General features: G+C 48.7%; 1 protein-coding gene across 1 annotated transcript in view; it reads left to right on the plus strand.

Moving 5' to 3' along the window:
• The first annotated feature begins 296 nt into the window (after nt 1-296).
• The window catches only part of EFHD2 (EF-hand domain family member D2), a 171,876-nt gene continuing 151,044 nt past the window's right edge, over nt 297-21,128 (plus strand). The window contains exon 1 of the mRNA XM_063941657.1: nt 297-460. Within this exon, the coding sequence (XP_063797727.1) occupies nt 297-460 (164 nt within the window). The remainder of the gene's footprint in view (nt 461-21,128) is intronic.

Consider the following 21,128-nt stretch of genomic DNA (forward strand, 5'->3'; position numbering starts at 1 on the left):
CGGTATTCATATTAGTGATGATGCAACTATGTATTAGCAATGTACTAATACCTTGATGATGTGTAGTAATATTAGTGATGCTGTGTAGTAATATTAGTGATGCTACTGCGTATTCCGAGCATCCTCCTCGCCCATCCACCACATCTCTGTGCATCAATCCCGGCTGTGTTATCTCTCCGCCAATCGGCTGCCGTGTTGCATGCCGACGCCGATACGGTCACATGACGGCTGCCGGGAACCGACTCTGGCTTCTTCTCTGGCTGTGATGCGACAGGTGCCGGCCGGGGACGGAGACTATGGCTGCGGACGAGCTTGCATCCAGGCTGAACCGGCGGCTGAGGATGGGGGACCCGGAGGAGGCTGAGCGGGAGCCTCCGAGCATGAGGGTCTTCAACCCGTACACCGAGTTCAAGGAGTTCAGCAGAAAGCAGATCAAGGACATGGAGGGGATGTTCCGGCGGTGAGTGTCCTAGTACCCTACCCAGCCATCCTCTCGCCCACCCTGCTGCCAGTCCCCTGTTTACGTCATTGTGCTGTCCAGCACTAGATCTGCTCACATTTCCCTACTCCTTGATTATAGTCCTGTAGAAGGGTAAAACCACAGCTTTGCTGGCTAGAGTGTGTGAGCTGAATCTCTCCAATGTTTCCTGGTGAATGCAGCACTAATACTGCTAGTCCCTCTCCCCGGTATTACCTTGGGAGTATCACCTTCTCCCCACGGCAGAGACTTGATCTAAGGTTTGATCCCTATCCCAGTTAATGAGTGACTGTCATTATGGTGTCCTCTAGCCAGGCAGGGTCGGATCTGTGTGTAGAAATGGCTATTTCACTCACTACTAGAGGAAGCTGCGCTTATCAACATTAGATTTGTCTCTGCTATAGGTTTTCTTGATAAGGAACAGATTACACAAATTGGCTATTGCCGATGCTCCATGATCTGTCATTATGATGATCTTATTTGCTCTCAAGCATTTTTATATAGTAATTAATATTATTTTCTACATTAAAAGTCTGAGCCCACAGCATGATTTTAATGACGTTTGCTGTAGAAGAAATTCATTTCTCTATCGTCCTAGTGGATGCTGGGGTTCCTGAAAGGACCATGGGGAATAGCGGCTCCGCAGGAGACAGGGCACAAAAAGTAAAGCTTTTCCGATCAGGTGGTGTGCACTGGCTCCTCCCCCTATGACCCCCCCCCAGACTCCAGTTAGATTTTTGTGCCCGGCCGAGAAGGGTGCAATCTAGGTGGCTCTCCTAAAGAGCTGCTTAGAGAAAGTTTAGCTAGGTTTTTTTATGTTACAGTGATTCCTGCTGGCAACAGGATCACTGCAGCGAGGGACTGAGGGGAGAAGGAGTCAACTCACCTGCGTGCAGGATGGATTGGCTTCTTGGCTACTGGACATCAAGCTCCAGAGGGACGATCACAGGTACAGCCTGGATGGTCACCGGAGCCGCGCCGCCGGCCCCCTTGCAGATGCTGAAGACAGAAGAGGTCCAGAATCGGCGGCTGAAGACTCCTGCAGTCTTCTAAAGGTAGCGCACAGCACTGCAGCTGTGCGCCATTTTCCTCTCAGCACACTTCACACGGCAGTCACTGAGGGTGCAGGGCGCTGGGAGGGGGGCGCCCTGGGAGGCAAAATGAGTACCTATAAAGGCTAAAAATACCTCACATATAGCCCTAGAGGCTATATGGAGATATTTAACCCCTGCCTGATTTCTCAAAATAGCGGGAGACGAGCCCGCCGGAAAAGGGGCGGGGCCTATCTCCTCAGCACACGGCGCCATTTCCTCTCACAGCTCCGCTGGTCAGGACGGCTCCCAGGTCTCTCCCCTGCACTGCACTACAGAAACAGGGTAAAACAGAGAGGGGGGGCAAATTTATGGCGATATTTTTATATAACAAAGCAGCTATAGGGGAGCACTTATTATAAGGCTATCCCTGATATATATATATAGCGCTTTTGGTGTGTGCTGGCAAACTCTCCCTCTGTCTCCCCAAAGGGCTAGTGGGTCCTGTCTTCATTAGGAGCATTCCCTGTGTGTCTGCTGTGTGTCGGTACGTGTGTGTCGACATGTATGAGGACGATATTGGTGTGGAGGCGGAGCAATTGCCAAATATGGGGATGTCACCTCCTAGGGGGTCGACACCAGAATGGATGCCTTTATTTATGGAACTACGGGATAGTGTCAACACGCTAAAGCAGTCGTTTGACGACATGAGACGGCCGGACAATCAATTAGTGCCTGTCCAGGCGACTCAAACACCGTCAGGGGCTGTGAAACGCCCTTTGCCTCAGTCGGTCGACACAGACCCAGACACAGGCGATGACTCCAGTGGTGACGGTGACGAATCAACCGTATTTTCCAGTAGGGCCACACGTTATATGATTTTGGCAATGAAGGAGGCGTTACATTTAGCTGATACTACAGGTACCACTAAACAGGGTATTATGTGGGGTATGAAAAAACTACCTATAGTTTTTCCTGAATCAGAAGAACTAAATGACGTGTGTAATGAAGCGTGGGTTACCCCTGATAAAAAGCTGATAATTTCAAAGAAATTATTGGCATTATACCCTTTCCCGCCAGAGGTTAGGGAGCGCTGGGAAACACCTCCTAGGGTGGACAAGGCGCTAACACGCTTATCTAAACAAGTGGCGTTACCCTCTCCTGAGACGGCCGCACTTAAAGATCCATCAGATAGGAGGATGGAAAATATCCAAAAAAGTATATACACACATGCAGGTGTTATACTACGACCAGCTGTAGCAACTGCCTGGATGGGCAGTGCGGGGGTAGTTTGGTCAGAGTCCCTGATTGAAAATATTGATACCCTGGACAGGGACAATATTGTACTGTCGTTAGAACAAATAAAGGATGCGTTTCTTTATATGCGTGATGCACAGAGGGATATATGCACACTGGCATCACGGGTAAGTGCTATGTCCATTTCGGCCAGAAGAGCTTTATGGACGCGACAGTGGACAGGCGATGCGGATTCAAAACGGCATATGGAAGTTTTGCCGTATAAGGGGGAGGAGTTATTTGGAGTCGGTCTATCAGATTTGGTGGCCACGGCTACAGCCGGGAAATCCACCTTTCTACCTCAAGTCACTCCCCAACAGAAAAAGGCACCGACTTTTCAACCGCAGCCCTTTCGTTCCTTTAAAAATAAGAGAGCAAAGGGCTATTCATATTTGCCACGAGGCAAAGGTCGAGGGAAGAGACAGCAACACGCAGCTCCTTCCCAGGATCAGAAGCCCTCCCCGGCTTCTACAAAAGCCTCAGCATGACGCTGGGGCTTCTCAAGCGGACTCGGGGACGGTGGGCGGTCGTCTCAGTGGGCTCACTCGCAAGTAGATCCCTGGATCCTGCAGATAATATCTCAGGGATACAGGTTGGAATTAGAGACAGATCCACCTCGCCGTTTCCTGAAGTCTGCTTTACCAGCGTCCCCCTCCGAAAGGGAGACGGTGTTGGAAGCCATTCACAAGCTGTACTCTCAGCAGGTGATAGTCAAGGTACCTCTTCTGCAACAAGGGAAGGGGTATTATTCCACTCTTTTTGTGGTACCGAAGCCGGATGGCTCGGTAAGGCCTATTCTAAATCTGAAGTCCTTGAACCTGTACATAAAGAAGTTCAAGTTCAAAATGGAGTCACTCAGAGCAGTGATAGCGAACCTGGAAGAGGGGGACTTTATGGTATCCTTGGACATCAAGGATGCGTATCTCCACGTTCCAATTTACCCCTCACACCAGGGGTACCTCAGGTTCGTTGTACAAAACTGTCACTATCAGTTTCAGACGCTGCCGTTCGGATTGTCCACGGCACCTCGGATCTTTACAAAGGTAATGGCCGAGATGATGATTCTTCTTCGAAGAAAAGGCGTATTAATTATCCCATACTTGGACGATCTCCTAATAAGGGCGAGGTCCAGAGAACAGCTAGAGATGGGATTAGCACTGTCTCAAGAAGTGCTAAAACAGCACGGGTGGATTCTGAATATTCCAAAATCCCAGTTAATGCCGACAACTCGTCTGCTGTTCCTAGGGATGATTCTGGACACGGTTCAGAAAAAGGTTTTTCTCCCGGAGGAAAAAGCCAAGGAGTTATCCGAGCTTGTCAGGAACCTCCTAAAACCAGGAAAGGTGTCTGTACATCAATGCACAAGAGTCCTGGGAAAAATGGTGGCTTCTTACGAAGCGATTCCATTCGGCAGATTCCACGCAAGAATTTTCCAAAGGGATCTGTTGGACAAATGGTCAGGGTCGCATCTTCAGATGCACCTACGGATAACCCTGTCTCCAAGGACAAGGGTGTCTCTTCTGTGGTGGTTGCAGAGTGCTCATCTATTGGAGGGCCGCAGATTCGGCATACAGGATTGGATCCTGGTGACCACGGACGCCAGCCTGAGAGGCTGGGGAGCAGTCACACAAGGAAGAAACTTCCAGGGAGTATGGACGAGCCTGGAAACGTCTCTTCACATAAACATTCTGGAACTAAGAGCAATATACAATGCTCTAAACCAGGCAGAACCTCTGCTTCAGGGAAAACCGGTATTGATCCAGTCGGACAACATCACGGCAGTCGCCCATGTGAACAGACAGGGCGGCACAAGAAGCAGGAGGGCAATGGCAGAAGCTGCAAGGATTCTTCGCTGGGCAGAGAATCATGTGATAGCACTGTCAGCAGTGTTCATCCCGGGAGTGGACAACTGGGAAGCAGACTTCCTCAGCAGACACGATCTTCACCCGGGAGAGTGGGGACTTCATCCAGAAGTCTTCCACATGCTGGTAACCCGTTGGGAAAGACCAATGGTGGACATGATGGCGTCTCGCCTCAACAAAAAACTGGACAGGTATTGCGCCAGGTCAAGAGATCCGCAGGCAATAGCTGTGGACGCGCTGGTAACGCCTTGGGTGTACCAGTCGGTGTATGTGTTTCCTCCTCTGCCTCTCATACCAAAAGTATTGAGAATTATACGGCAAAGAGGCGTAAGAACGATACTAGTGGTTCCGGATTGGCCAAGGAGGACTTGGTACCCGGAACTTCAAGAGATGATCACGGAAGATCCGTGGCCTCTACCTCTAAGGAGGGACTTGCTTCAGCAGGGTCCCTGTCTGTTTCAAGACTTACCGCGGCTGCGTTTGACGGCATGGCGGTTGAACGCCGGATCCTAAAGGAAAAAGGCATGCCGGAAGAAGTCATTCCTACTTTGATTAAAGCAAGGAAGGAAGTAACCGTGCAACATTATCACCGAATTTGGCGAAAATATGTTGCGTGGTGCGAAGATCGGAGTGCTCCGACGGAGGAATTTCAACTGGGTCGATTCCTACATTTCCTGCAATCAGGATTGTCAATGGGTCTCAAATTGGGATCTATTAAGGTTCAAATTTCGGCCCTGTCGATTTTCTTTCAAAAAGAATTGGCTTCAGTCCCTGAAGTCCAGACCTTTGTTAAGGGAGTGCTGCATATACAGCCTCCTGTGGTGCCTCCAGTGGCACCGTGGGATCTAAATGTGGTTTTGGACTTCCTAAAATCTCATTGGTTTGAACCACTAAAAAAGGTGGATTTGAAATATCTCACATGGAAAGTAACCATGCTTCTAGCCCTGGCTTCGGCCAGGAGAGTGTCAGAACTGGCAGCTTTATCTTACAAAAGCCCATATCTGATTTTCCATTCGGACAGGGCAGAACTGCGGACTCGTCCGCATTTTCTCCCTAAGGTGGTGTCAGCATTTCATCTGAACCAGCCTATTGTAGTGCCTGCGGCTACAAGTGACTTGGAGGACTCCAAGTTACTGGACGTTGTCAGAGCATTAAAAATATATATTGCAAGGACAGCTGGAGTCAGAAAATCTGACTCGTTGTTTATATTGTATGCACCCAACAAGATGGGTGCTCCTGCGTCTAAACAGACGATTGCTCGTTGGATCTGTAGCACAATCCAACTTGCACATTCTGTGGCAGGCCTGCCACAGCCTAAATCTGTAAAGGCCCATTCCACAAGGAAGGTGGGCTCATCTTGGGCGGCTGCCCGAGGGGTCTCGGCATTACAACTTTGCCGAGCAGCTACGTGGTCAGGGGAGAACACGTTTGTAAAATTTTACAAATTTGATACTCTGGCTAAGGAGGACCTGGAGTTCTCTCATTCGGTGCTGCAGAGTCATCCGCACTCTCCCGCCCGTTTGGGAGCTTTGGTATAATCCCCATGGTCCTTTCAGGAACCCCAGCATCCACTAGGACGATAGAGAAAATAAGATTTTACTTACCGATAAATCTATTTCTCGGAGTCCGTAGTGGATGCTGGGCGCCCATCCCAAGTGCGGATTATCTGCATAAATTGTACATAGTTATTGTTAACTAATTCGGGTTATTGTTGAAGGAAGCCATCTTTCAGAGGCTCCGCTGTTATCATACTGTTAACTGGGTTTAGATCACAGGTTGTACGGTGTGATTGGTGTGGCTGGTATGAGTCTTACCCGGGATTCAAAATCCTCCCTTATTGTGTACGCTCGTCCGGGCACAGTGCCTAACTGGAGTCTGGGGGGGGGTCATAGGGGGAGGAGCCAGTGCACACCACCTGATCGGAAAAGCTTTACTTTTTGTGCCCTGTCTCCTGCGGAGCCGCTATTCCCCATGGTCCTTTCAGGAACCCCAGCATCCACTACGGACTCCGAGAAATAGATTTATCGGTAAGTAAAATCTTATTTTCAACAAGTACCATAGTAAAAAGATGTTTATGCAACAGTGACAATTACTGTGAGATAGATATCTTTATTGTATACACAGATTGGCTCGTTTTGGAAATTCGTGTATTCTGACTGTGCACACAATTCCTCTTCTATTTAATAATGTCAGCTCTTAACTGGCTCCAGATCCATACTCTGATCCTGAGTAGTTTAGATTTAAATGTACTAGACTATAATATGGAATATTTCCAATTAGATTAATAATGTCTGGACAAATGTATTGTCAATAATGAATTATGAATTCAATTTTACTAGTTACAGTATGTAGGGGAAAGACTGTATCATTCATGTTATGCTGATCTTAGTAGAAGAACAGACGGTACTGCAGCAATCTATCAGACAGCTGTATACGTCTAAAGCAGGGATGGGGAACCTTCGGCCTTCCAGCTGTTGTTGAACTACGCATCCTCAGCATGACCTGCAACAGTTTTAGGGGTCTATTCATGCAGCAGTGAAAAGCCCTGTTTTGCGTTAAACAGGGCTTTTCTCTGCTTACCGCAATTCACAGAGCCGGTTACCGTGGAGAAGTCTCTGACTTCTCCAGCGGTACCCCCGCTCTGTGCCTGAATCTCATCACCATACCTTTTGTATGGTGAGTGCAATTCATGAAGGTGCGGAAAGCTCTGCTTTCCGCTTTTCCATGGAGTTCAGGTTCGCCATCTGAGGACGGCGTAACCTGAACTGTAGTGCGGAGACGTCAGGGAAGCTCAATGCTTCCCTGATCGCTGCTCGGCACCTCGTGCTGGCTCCGCCCCCCGACCTCCCAGCAACCACTGCGGCCTGCCGGGTGGTCATCAAGCTGCGCATGCGCAAAGGGACCCGCCGCTGGACTCCGCGCATCGCAGGGAGGGACCGCTGGAGAAGACCTCACCGCAGGAGCCCCAGACACCGCAGCGCATCGTCGGAAGGGTGAGTATACATGAATTGCTACTTATCACAGCTATACATCGCATCGAAGAGATGCGATGTATAGTGATAAGTAGCAATTATGTTTTCGTTTTCTACATGAATAGACCCCTTAGTATGGCCAAACTGTAGCAAGGCATGCTGATACCTGTATATGTAGTTCAGCAACAGCTGGAGAGCCGAAGGTTCCCCATCCCTGGTGTAAAGATATATGGTACTGGAAAGGTAACAAGTGAACTGCACTAATGTTGCATGAAGAATGATGTGTGAGTATTAAAATATATATACAGGTTGAGTATCCCATATCCAAATATTCCGAAATACGGAATATTCCAAAATACGGACTTTTTTTAAATGAGAGTGAGATAGTGAAATCTTTGTTTTCTGTGGCTCAATGTACTCAAACTTTGTTTAATACACAAAGTTATTAAAAATATTGTATTAAATGACCTTCAGGCTGTGTGTGTATGAAACATAAATTAATTGTGTGAATGTACACACTTTGTTTCATGCACAAAGTTATTAAAAATATTGGCTAAAATGACCTTCAGGCTGTGTGTATAAGGTGTATATGAAACATAAATGTATTCTGTGCTTAGATTTGGGTCCCATCGCCATGATATCTCATTATGGTATGCAATTATTCCAAAATACGGAAAAATCCGATATCCAAAATACCTCTGGTCCCAAGCGTTTTGGATAAGGGATACTCAACCTGTACTGTACATTCCTACATACATGTGCCAAGACATTTTGATCCTAGCTTTACGTTCAAAAAATCTTTAATAACATTGTGATATTCATCTGAGAATACTGTTATCATGCATGTTATTTCCTTTCCCTGTAAAACCTCAATAAAATTAATTCTCAAAAAAACAAACAAACAAACAAACAAACATACGTGGTATTCCTAAGCATAGGTAAAACAGGTAGCACTCTTCAGCTTTTTTAAAAATCTATGTGTATAACCAACATTTCAGGGCTACACAGAGCTCTTTCGTCAGGGTAGTGTAGTCCTGAAGTGTAGGTGATGCCACTGCAAATACACCTTTTTGTTTTGTTTAGAGTGCTGAACAACCGGTATGTTTATGTATATGTACATATGAGTATGTATGTCTAATAAATATTGGTAGCAAGCATACAAACTTAATTCAAGCAAATACCTATATAATTTTTGTATCATTTCACCTTTTCATTAACTTGTATGGATAGAGATCAAATCTTCAAATGCTCATCTGGGGCGGGATGTACTAAACAGAAAATGCGGTAAACTCCCTGTTTACCGCATTTCCTGATGTACTAAGCCCCGGCCGCCAGGTCAGCGCCGCGGCGGGGTACGCCAGCTTTAGCTGGCGTACATCCATAGAAGCCTATGGGGCTTCTCTCCGCGGCGCTGTGTGAGGGATCCGATCGGATCCCTCCCAGCATGCCCTACGGCCGCCACCGTCACCCCGCGCATGCGCAGACTGACTTCTGGGGCCGAATCCCGGAAGTCAGGCTGCCGCTGCGCATCGCGGAGGACAGCTCTTATCGGAAGAGCTGTCCTCCGCAATGCTGATCGCATATGTTAGTACATATGCGATCAGCATCGTGGCGCAGGGCGGCGATGGGCGGCGATGTACATTAGTACATCCCGCCCCTGGAATCAGTAATTAAATGATGTAGGGCCCAGGGACAGCCAGGGTGCTTCGATTGTCATTTTTAGAAATAACTAAACTAACCATTTCAAAATATTCTAAATACTACAACAATGTATGTGTCCTAGATGGGTAGAACAAAAATCTGCCAGTCCCTGAGCTGTTTAGTGGATTCATTACTAGAGAAATAATCCTACAAATGGCAGAGCACTTCCAGTGTATTATCAGGCAGTAGAGACTGATGCATGTGCGATGTATAGCTCTTATTTCTCTGACGTCCTAGTGGATGCTGGGAACTCCGTAAGGACCATGGGGAATAGCGGCTCCGCAGGAGACTGGGCACAAAAGTAAAGCTTTAGGACTACCTGGTGTGCACTGGCTCCTCCCCCTATGACCCTCCTCCAAGCCTCAGTTAGATTTTTGTGCCCGGCCGAGAAGGGTGCACACTAGGGGCTCTCCTGAGCTTCTTAGTGAAAGTTTAGTTTTAGGTTTTTTATTTTCAGTGAGACCTGCTGGCAACAGGCTCACTGCATCGAGGGACTAAGGGGAGAAGAAGCGAACCTGCCTGCTTGCAGCCAGCTTGGGCTTCTTGGCTACTGGACACCATTAGCTCCAGAGGGACCGGACACAGGCCCAGCCTCGGAGTCCGGTCCCAGAGCCGCGCCGCCGGCCCCCTTACAGAGCCAGAAGCAAGAAGAGGTCCGGAAAATCGGCGGCAGAAGACATTAGTCTTCACCAAGGTAGCGCACAGCACTGCAGCTGTGCGCCATTGCTCCTCATACACACCTCACACTGCAGTCACTGAGGGTGCAGGGCGCTGGGGGGGGGCGCCCTGAGCAGCAATAAAAACACCTTGGCTGGCAAACATACATCACATATAACCCCCAGGGCTATATGGATGTATTTTAACCCCTGCCAGAATCCATAAAAATGCGGGAGAAAAGTCAGTGAAAAAGGGGCGGAGCCTATCTCAGCACACTGGCGCCATTTTCTCTCACAGCTCCGTTGGAGGGAAGCTCCCTGGCTCTCCCCTGCAGTTACTACACTACAGAAAGGGGTTAAAAAAGAGAGGGGGGCACTAATTAGGCGCAGTATTAATAAAACAGCAGCTATAAGGGGAAAAACACTTCTATAAGGTTATCCCTGTATATATATAGCGCTCTGGTGTGTGCTGGCATACTCTCCCTCTGTCTCCCCAAAGGGCTAGTGGGGTCCTGTCCTCTATCAGAGCATTCCCTGTGTGTGTGCTGTGTGTCGGTACGATTGTGTCGACATGTATGAGGAGGAAAATGGTGTGGAGGCGGAGCAATTGCCTGTAATGGAGATGTCACCCCCTAGGGAGTCGACACCTGAGTGGCTGAGCTTATGGAAGGAATTACGTGACAGTGTCAGCTCTTTACAAAAGATTGATGACATGAGACAGCCGGCTACTCAGCCTGTGCCTGTCCAGGTGTCTCAAAAGCCATCAGGGGCTCTAAAACGCCCGTTACCTCAGATGGCAGATACAGACGCCGACACGGATACTGACTCCAGTGTCGACGATTAAGAGACGAATGTGACTTCCAGTAGGGCCACACGTTACATGATTGAGGCTATGGAAAATGTTTTACATATTTCTGATAATACCAGTACCACTAAAAAGGGTATTATGTTGGGTGAGAAAAAACTGCCTGTAGTTTTTCCTGCATCTGAGGAATTAAATGAAGTGTGTGATGATGCGTGGGTTTCCCCCGATAAAAACTGTTAATTCCTAAAAAGTTATTAGCATCATACCCCTTCCCGCCAGAGGATAGGGCACGTTGGGAAACACCCCCTAGGGTGGATAAAGCGCTCACACGCTTGTCTAAACAGGTGACACTACCGTCCCCGGATACGGCCGCCCTTAAGGAACCTGCTGACAGAAAGCAGGAAAATATCCTAAAAATGTATATACACTCACACGGGTGTGATACTGCGGCCAGCAATCGCCTCAGCCTGGATGTGCAGTGCTGGGGTGGCTTGGTCGGATTCCCTGACTGACAATATTGATACCCTAGATAGGGACAGTATATTACTGACTATAGAGCATTTAAAAGATGCATTTCTATATATGCGTGATGCACAGAGGGATATTTGCCGACTGGCATCAAGAGTAAGTGCGCTGTCCATTTCTGCCAGAAGAGGGTTATGGACAAGACAGTGGTCAGGTGATGCTGATTCAAAAGGCATATGGAAGTATCGCCTTATAAAAGGGAGGAGTTATTTGGGGTAGGTCTAACAGACCTGGTGGCCACGGCAACGGCTGGGAAATCCACATTTTTACCCCAGGTAGCCTCTCAACATAAGAAGACGCCGTATTATCAGGCGCAGTCCTTTAGGCCCCATAAGGGCAAGCGGGCAAAAGACTCCTCATTTCTGCCCCGTGGCAGAGGGAGAGGAAAAAGGCTGCAGCAGAAGCCATTCACAAGCTGTATTCCCAGCAGGTGATAATCAAGGTACCCCTCCTACAACAGGGAAAGGGGTATTATTCCACGCTGTTTGTGGTACCGAAGCCGGACGGCTCGGTGAGACTTATTTTAAATCTGAAATCCTTGAACACTTACATACAAAGGTTCAAATTCAAGATGGAGTCACTCAGAGCGGTGATTGCGAACCTGGAAGAAGGGGATTATATGGTGTCTCTGGACATCAAGGATGCTTATCTCCATGTCCCAATTTACCCTTCTCACCAAGGGTACCTCAGGTTTGTGGTACAGAACTGTCACTATCAGTTCCAGACGCTGCCGTTTGGTTTGTCCACGGCACCCCGGGTCTTTACCAAAGTAATGGCCGAAATGATGATACTCCTTCGAAGGAAGGGAGTTTTAGTTATCCCTTACTTGGACGATCTCCTGATAAGGGCAAGATCCAGGGAACAGTTGGTAGTCGGGGTAGCACTATCTCAAGTAGTGTTGCGGCAGCACGGTTGGATTCTCAATATTCCAAAATCGCAGCTGATCCCGACGACACGTCTTCTATTCCTAGGGATGATCCTGGACACAGTCCAGAAAAAGGTGTTTCTCCCGGAGGAGAAAGCCAGGGAGTTATCCGAACTAGTCAGAAACCTCCTAAAACCAGGCCAAGTGTCAGTGCATCAGTGCACAAGGGTCCTGGCAAAAATGGTGGCTTCCTACGAAGCAATTCCATTCGGCAGATTCCACGCAAGAACTTTCCAGTGGGACCTGCTGGACAAATGGTCCGGATCGCATCTTCAGATGCATCAGCGGATAACCCTGTCACCAAAGACAAGGGTGTCTTTCCTGTGGTGGTTGCAGAGTGCTCATCTTCTAGAGGGCCGCAGATTCGGCATTCAGGACTGGGTCCTGGTGACCACGGATGCCAGCCTGCGAGGCTGGGGAGCAGTCACACAGGGAAGAAATTTCCAGGGCTTGTGGTCAAGCCTGGAGACATCACTTCACATAAATATTTTGGAGCTAAGGGCCATTTACAATGCCCTAAGCCAAGCAAGACCTCTGCTTCAAGGTCAGCCGGTGCTGATCCAGTCGGACAACATCACGGCAGTCGCCCACGTAAACAGACAGGGCGGCACAAGAAGCAGGAGGGCAATGGCAGAAGCTGCAAGAATTTTTCGCTGGGCGGAAAATCATGTGATAGCATTGTCAGCAGTGTTCATTCCGGGAGTGGACAACTGGGAAGCAGACTTCCTCAGCAGGCACGACCTCCACCCGGGAGAGTGGGGACTTCACCCAGAAGTCTTCCACATGATTGTAAACCGTTGGGAAAAACCAAAGGTGGACATGATGGCGTCCCGCCTAAACAAAAAATTGGACAGGTATTGCGCCAGGTCAAGGGACCCTCAGGCAATAGCTGTGGACGCTCTGGTAACACCGTGGGTGTACCAGTCAGTGTATGTGTTCCCTCCTCTTCCTCTCATACCAAAAGTACTGAGAATTATAAGACGGAGGGGAGTAAGAACTATACTCGTGGCTCCGGATTGGCCAAGAAGGACTTGGTACCCGGAACTTCAAGAGATGCTCACGGAGGACCCGTGGCCTCTACCTCTAAGAAGGGACCTGCTCCAGCAAGGACCCTGTCTATTCCAAGACTTACCGCGGCTGCGTTTGACGGCAGGGCGGTTGAACGCCGGATCCTGAAGGAAAAAGGCATTCCGGATGAAGTCATCCCTACCCTGATCAAGCCAGGAAGGATGTAACCGCAAAGCATTATCACCGCATTTGGCGAAAATATGTTGCGTGGTGCGAGGCCAGTAAGGCCCCGATGGAGGAATTTCAACTAAGTCGATTCCTGCATTTCCTGTAAACAGGAGTGTCTATGGGCCTAAAATTGGGGTCCATTAAGGTTCAAATTTCGGCCCTGTCAATTTTCTTCCAGAAAGAACTAGCTTCAGTTCCTGAAGTTCAGACGTTTGTAAAAGGGGTACTGCATATACAGCCTCCTTTTGTGCCTCCAGTGGCACTTTGGGATCTCAATGTAGTTTTGGGGTTCCTAAAGTCACATTGGTTTGAACCACTTGAATCTGTGGAGTTAAAATATCTCACATGGAAAGTGGTCATGTTGTTGGCCCTGGCCTCGGCCAGGCGCGTGTCAGAATTGGCGGGCTTTATCCTGTAAAAGCCCTTATCTGATCTTCCATTCAGACAGGGCGGAATTGAGGACTCGTTCTCATTTTCTCCCTAAGGTGTTTTCAGTTTTCAGCTGAACCAACCTATTGTGGTACCTGCGGCTACTAGTGACTTGGAGGACTCCAAGTTGTTGGACGTAGTCAGGGCCTTGAAAATATATGTTTCCAGGACGGCTGGAGTCAGAAAATCTGACTCGCTGTTTATCCTGTATGCACCCAACAAGCTGGGTGCTCCTGCTTCTAAGCAGACTATTGCTCGTTGGATTTGTAATACAATTCAGCTTGCACATTCTGTGGCAGGCCTGCCACAGCCAAAATCTGTAAAAGCCCATTCCACAAGGAAGGTGGGCTCATCTTGGGCGGCTGCCCGAGGGGTCTCGGCTTTACAACTTTGCCGAGCAGCTACTTGGTCAGGGGAAAACACGTTTGCTAAATTCTACAAATTTGATACCCTGGCTCAGGAGGACCTGGAGTTCTCTCATTCGGTGCTGCAGAGTCATCCGCACTCTCCCGCCCGTTTGGGAGCTTTGGTATAATCCCCATGGTCCTTACGGAGTTCCCAGCATCCACTAGGACGTCAGAGAAAATAAGAATTTACTTACCGATAATTCTATTTCTCGTAGTCCGTAGTGGATGCTGGGCGCCCATCCCAAGTGCGGATTGTCTGCAATACTTGTACATAGTTATTGTTAACTAAATCGGGTTATTGTTGTGAGCCATCTATCCAGAGGCTCCTCTGTTATCATGCTGTTAACTGGGTTCAGATCACAAGTTGTACGGTGTGATTGGTGTGGCTGGTATGAGTCTTACCTGGGATTCATAAATCCTTCCTTATTGTGTACGCTCGTCCGGGCACAGTATCCTAACTGAGGCTTGGAGGAGGGTCATAGGGGGAGGAGCCAGTGCACACCAGGTAGTCCTAAAGCTTTACTTTTGTGCCCAGTCTCCTGCGGAGCCGCTATTCCCCATGGTCCTTACGGAGTTCCCAGCATCCACTACGGACTACGAGAAATAGAATTATCGGTAAGTAAATTCTTATTTTTATTACACTTTGACATTAGTGCAGTTCATATGGTCGTGTTTCCACTGCGGATGACAGAGCATGTTTTGCTTCTCTTCCTGCGCAAACATCTTCCTCGCACAGACGTCTGTGTGCAGTGCATTGGCGTCTCTTAAGAGAATCAATCCTTATGTACACTAATATTCCGTCTTATTTCATTTAGCCATCAAAAATGAGTTTTGCTTACCCCTCGAGCATTTTATTCCATTATACTTTTGGGTGGTCTGATGGCAACCTTCTCTCCTGCTCCACAAGCTCCTAATACCGGATGGCGGTCATTAGGTCGACATACATTGGGTCGACCACATTTGGTCGACATGCATTAAGTCAACATGGTCACTAGGTCAACATGTACTAGGTCGACATGAGTTTTTCACAATTTGTTTAATTTTTTGACATGTTTCATACTTAACGATCCACGTGGACTACAATTGGGAACGGTAACCTGTGCCGAGCGCAGCGGTAGCAGAGCGAGGCACCTTGCACTAATTGGGGTTCCCCGTCACTTTTCAAAGAGAACGACACAAAAGAAGTAAAAAATACCTCATGTCGACCTTTTTCCATGTCGAACTAGCACATGTCGATCTAATGACCATGTCGACCCAGTGATTATGTCGACCTAATGCATGTCGACCAAATGTGGTTGACCCAATGTATGTATAACTCATGTCGACCTAATGAACCACAGCCCCTAATACCCTCATTATGGGGTATATTCAATTGCTGTCGAATTGCCGAAATTGTCGAAAAACGGGTCATTTTTGACACAAAAAACTTGTCGAATTTGACTCGACAATTCAATACAGTACTTTTCGTCAAAAAACCTGCCGTTTCATTTTCGACTTTTTTCAATTCGACATGTCTTCAATGTTAAAATGCGGCTTTTCGACAAAAGTATATTCAATTGAAGAATGACGATTCGACAACAGTGCTTTTCGACAGTCATTTCGTAAATTTTATTCCGCCTCATTTCTCTAACGTCCTAAGTGGATGCTGGGGACTCCGTAAGGACCATGGGGATTAGCGGCTCCGCAGGAGACTGGGCACAACTAAAGAAAGCTTTAGGACTACCTGGTGTGCACTGGCTCCTCCCACCAAAACCCTCCTCCAGACCTCAGTTAGATTCTTGTGCCCGGCTGAGCTGGATGCACACTAGGGGCTCTCCTGAGCTCCTAGAAAGAAAGTATATTTAGGTTTTTTATTTTACAGTGAGATCTGCTGGCAACAGACTCACTGCAGCGAGGGACTAAGGGGAGAAGAAGCGAACCTACCTAACAGGTGGTAGTTTGGGCTTCTTAGGCTACTGGACACCATTAGCTCCAGAGGGATCGACCGCAGGACCCGACCTTGGTGTTCGTTCCCGGAGCCGCGCCGCCGTCCCCCTTACAGAGCCAGAAGCATGAAGAGTCCGGAAAATCGGCGGCAGAAGACTTCGGTCTTCACCAAGGTAGCGCACAGCACTGCAGCTGTGCGCCATTGCTCCTCATGTACACCTCACACTCCGGTCACTGATGGGTGCAAGGTGCTGGGGGGGGCGCCCTGAGGGCAATATATGACACCTTGGCTGGCAAATCTACATCATATATAGTCCTAGAGGCTATATAGATGTAAAATTACCCCTGCCAGTATTCCAGAAAAAGCAGGAGAAAGTCAGTTGGAAAAGGGGCGGGGCTTCTCCCTCAGCACACTGGCGCCATTTTCTCTTCACAGTGCAGCTGTGGGGGAAAATCACTCAGTTATAGTGTTAATCCCTGCATTATATAGCGCTCTGGTGTGTGCTGGCATACTCTCTCTCTGTCTCCCCAAAGGACTTTGTGGGGTCCTGTCCTCAGTCAGAGCATTCCCTGTGTGTGTGCGGTGTGTCGGTACGGCTGTGTCGACATGTTGGATGAGGAAGGTTACGTGGAGGCGGAGCAGAGGCCGATAAATGGGATGTCGCCCCCTGTGGGGCCGACACCAGAGTGGATGGATAGGTGGAAGGTATTAACCGACAGTGTCAACTCCTTACATAAAAGGCTGGATGACGTAACAGCTGTGGGACAGCCGGCTTCTCAGCCCGCGCCTGCCCAGGCGTCTCAAGGGCCATCAGGGGCTCAAAAAAACGCCCGTTACCTCAGATGGCAGACACAGATGTCGACACGGAGTCTGACTCCAGTGTCGACGAGGTTGAGACATATACACAATCCACTAGGAACATCCGTTACATGATCTCGGCAATGAAAAATGTGTTACGCATTTTCTGACATGAACCCAAGTACCACATAAAAGGGGTTTTATTTTTGGGGAGAAAAAGCAGCCAGTGTTTTGTTCCCCCATCAGATGAATGAATGAAGTGGGTAAAGAAGCGTGGTTTCCCCCGATAAGAAACTGGTAATTTCTAAAAAGTTACTGATGGCGTACCCTTTCCCGCCAGAGGATAGGTCACGTTGGGAGATATCCCTTAGGGTGGATAAGGCGCTCACACGTTTGTCAAAAGGTGGCACTGCCGTCTTAGGATACGGCCACCTTGAAGGAACCTGCTGATAAAAAGCAGGAGGCGATCCTGAAGTCTGTATTTACACACTCAGGTTATATACTGAAACCTGCAATTGCCTCAGCATAAATAGTGCTGCTGCAGCGTGGTCTGATACCCTGTCAGATAATATTAATACGCTAAGACAGGGATAATATTTTGCCAACATTGAGCATATTTAAGACGTTGTCTTATATATAAAGGATGCACAGAGGGATATTTGCCGGCTGGCATCCAGAATTAATGCAATGTCCATTCTGCCAGGAGGGTATTAGAAACCCGGCAGTGGACAGGTGATGCTGCATTTAAAAGGCACATGGAAATTCTGCCTTATAAGGGTGAGGAATTGTTTGGGGATGGTCTCTGGGACCTCGTATCCACAGCAACAGCTGGGAAGAAAAATTTTTACCTCAGGTTTCCTCACAAAAGCCTAAGAAAGCACCGTATTTTCAGGTACAGTCCTTTCGGCTTCAAAAAAGCAAGCGGGTCAAAGGCGCTTCCTTTCTGCACAGAGACAAGGGAAGAAGGAAAAAGCTGCACCAGTCAGCCAGTTCCCAGGATCAAATATCTTCCCTCGCTTCCTCTGAGTCCACCGCATGACGCTGGGGCTCCACAGGTGGAGACAGGTGCGGTGGGGGCGCGTCTCGGGAACTGCAGGGACCAGTGGGCTTGCCCACAGGTGGATCCCTAGGTTCTGCAAGTAGTATCACAGGGATACAGGCTGGAGTTCGAGACGACTCCCCCTCGCCGTTGCCTCACATCAGCCTTGCCTGCTGCCCTCGGAGAAAGGTAGTACTGGCGGCAATTCACAAGCTGTACTTCCAGCAGGTGAAATCAAGGTACCCCTCCTTCAACAAGGCCGGGGTTACTATTCCAAAATGTTGTGGTACCGAAACCAGACGGTTCGGTGAGACGCATTCTAAAATTGAAATCCTTGAACACTTATATACGAAGGTTCAAGTTCAAAATGGAATCGCTCAGGGCGATTATTGCAAGCCTGGAAAATTTCAGGGTATCACTGGACATCAAGGATACTTACCTGCATGTCCCTATTTACCCTCTTCACCAGGTGTACCTCAAAATTGTGGTACAGGATTATCATTACCAATTCCAGACGTTGCCGTTGGTCTGTCCCCGGCACGAGGGTATTTACCAAGGTAATGGCCGAAGTACTTATCCCGTACTTGGACGATCTCCTTATAAAGGCGAGGTCCAGGGAGCAGTTGTTCGTCGGAGTAGCACTATCTCGGGAAGTGCTACAACAGCACGGCTGGAGTCTGAATATTCCAAAGTCGCAGCTGGTTCCTACGACGCGTCTACTGTTCCTGGGTATGGTTCTGGACACAGAACAGGATAAAAAGGGTTTCTCCCGGAGGAGAAGTCCAAGGAGTTGGCGTCTCTAGACGGAGACCTCCTAATACAAATACAGGTATCGGTGCTTCAATGCACGCGAGCCTTGGGAAAGATGGTAGCTTCTTACGAAGAATTTCCATTCGCCAAGTCCCATGCAAGGATCTTCCAGTGGGATCTGTTGGACAAGTGGTCCGGGTCGCATCCTCAGATGCATCGGCGGATTACCCTGTCTCCAAGGGCCAGGGTGTCGCTGTGGTGGTGACTGCAGAGTGCTCATCTTCTAGGGGGCCACAGATTCGGCATACAGGACTGGGTCCTGGTGACCATGGATGCCAGCCTTCAAGGCTGGGGGGCAGTCACACAGGGAAGAAACTTCCAAGGCCTATGGAAAAGTCAGGAGACTTCCCTACACATAAATGTTCTGGAACTATGGGCCATTTACAATGCCCTAAGTCAGGCTAGACCCCTGCTTCAACACCGGCCGGTGCTGATCCAGTCAGACAACATCACGGCGGTCGCTCATGTAAACCGACAGGGCGGCACAAGAAGCAGGATGGCGATGGCAGAAGCCACAAGGATTCTCCGATGGGCGGAAAATCATGTGTTAGCACTGTCAGCAGTGTTCATTCCCGGAGTGGACATCTGAGAAGCAGACTTTCTCAGCAGACACAACCTCCACCCGGGAGAGTGGGGACTTCATCCAGAAGTCTTCCAAATGATTGTACACCGTGGGGAAAGGCCACAGGTGGACAGGTTGGCGTCCCGCCTCAACAAAAAGCTACAAAGATATTGCGCCAGGTCAAGGGACCCTCAGGCGATAGCTGTGGACGCTCTGGTAACACCGTGGGTGTACCAGTCGGTGTATGTGTTCCCTTCTCTGCCTCTCATACCCAGGGTAATGAGAATAATAAGAAGGAGAGGAGTAAGAACTATACTCATTGTTCCGGGTGGCCAAGAAGAGCTTGGTACCCAGAACTCCAAGAAATGATCTCAGAGGACCCATGGCCTCTGCCGCTCAGACAGGACCTGCTGCAGCAGGGGGCCTGTCTGTTCCAAGACGTACCGCGGCTGCGTTTGACGGCATGGCGGTTGAACGCCGGATCCTGAAGGAAAAAGGCATTCCGGAGGAAGTTATCCCTATGCTATTTAAAGCTAGGAAAGAAGTGAACGCAAACCATTATCACCGCATATGGCGGAAATATGTTGCGTGCTGTGAGGCCAGTAAGGCCCAAAGGAGGAATTTCAGCTAGGTCGATTTCTGCACTTCCTACAAGTCAGAGGTGACTATGGGCCTAAAATTGGGTTCCATTAAGGTCCAGATTTCGTCTCTATCGATTTTCTTCCAAAATAGAACTGGCTTCACTGCCTGAAGTTCATACTTTTGTTAAGGGAGTGCTGCATAGTCAGCCCCCGTTTGTGCTTCCAGTGGCACCGTGGGATCTCAACGTAGTGTTGGATTTCCTGAAGTCGCATTGAGTTGAGCCACTTAAATCCGTGGAGCTACAATACCTCACGTGGAAAGTGGTCATGCTGTGGGCCTTGGCGTCGGCCAGGCGTGTATCAGAATTGGCGGCTTTGTCAAAAGCTCTTATCTGTATTTTATATGGATAAGGCGGAATTGAGGACTCGTTCCCAATTCCTTCCTAAGGTGGTAGCAGTTTTTCATGTGAACCAACCTATTGTGGTGCCTGCGGCTACTTGGGACTTGGAGGATTCCAAGTTTCTGGACGTAGTCAGTGCCCTGAAAAGTATATGTTTCCAGGACGGCTGGAGTCAGGAAAACTGACTCGCTATTTATCCTGTATGCACCCAACAAGCTGGGTGCTCCTGCTTCTAAGCAGACTATTGCTCGCTGGATCTGTAGCACGATTTAACTTGCACATTCTGCGGCTGGACTGCCGCACCCTAAATCTGTGAAAGCCCATTCCACGAGGAAAGTGGGCTCTTCTTGGGTGGCTGCCCGAGGGGTCTCGGCTTTACAAATTTGCCGAGCTGTTACTTGGTCGGGTTCAAACACTCTTGCAAGAGTCTACAAGTTTGATACCCTGGCTGAGGAGGACCTAGAGTTTGCTCATTCGGTGCTGCAGAGTCATCCGCACTCTCCCGCCCGTTTGGGAGCTTTGGTATAATCCCCATGGTCCTTACGGAGTCCCCAGCATCCACTTAGGACGTTAGAGAAAATAAGATTTTACTCACCGGTAAATCTATTTCTCGTAGTCCGTAGTGGATGCAGGGCGCCGATCCCAAGTGCGGATTGTCTGCAATACTTGTATATAGTTATTGCCTAA

The sequence above is a fragment of the Pseudophryne corroboree genome, chromosome 10, assembly GCF_028390025.1.
Source record: "Pseudophryne corroboree isolate aPseCor3 chromosome 10, aPseCor3.hap2, whole genome shotgun sequence".
Taxonomy (NCBI): domain Eukaryota; kingdom Metazoa; phylum Chordata; class Amphibia; order Anura; family Myobatrachidae; genus Pseudophryne; species Pseudophryne corroboree.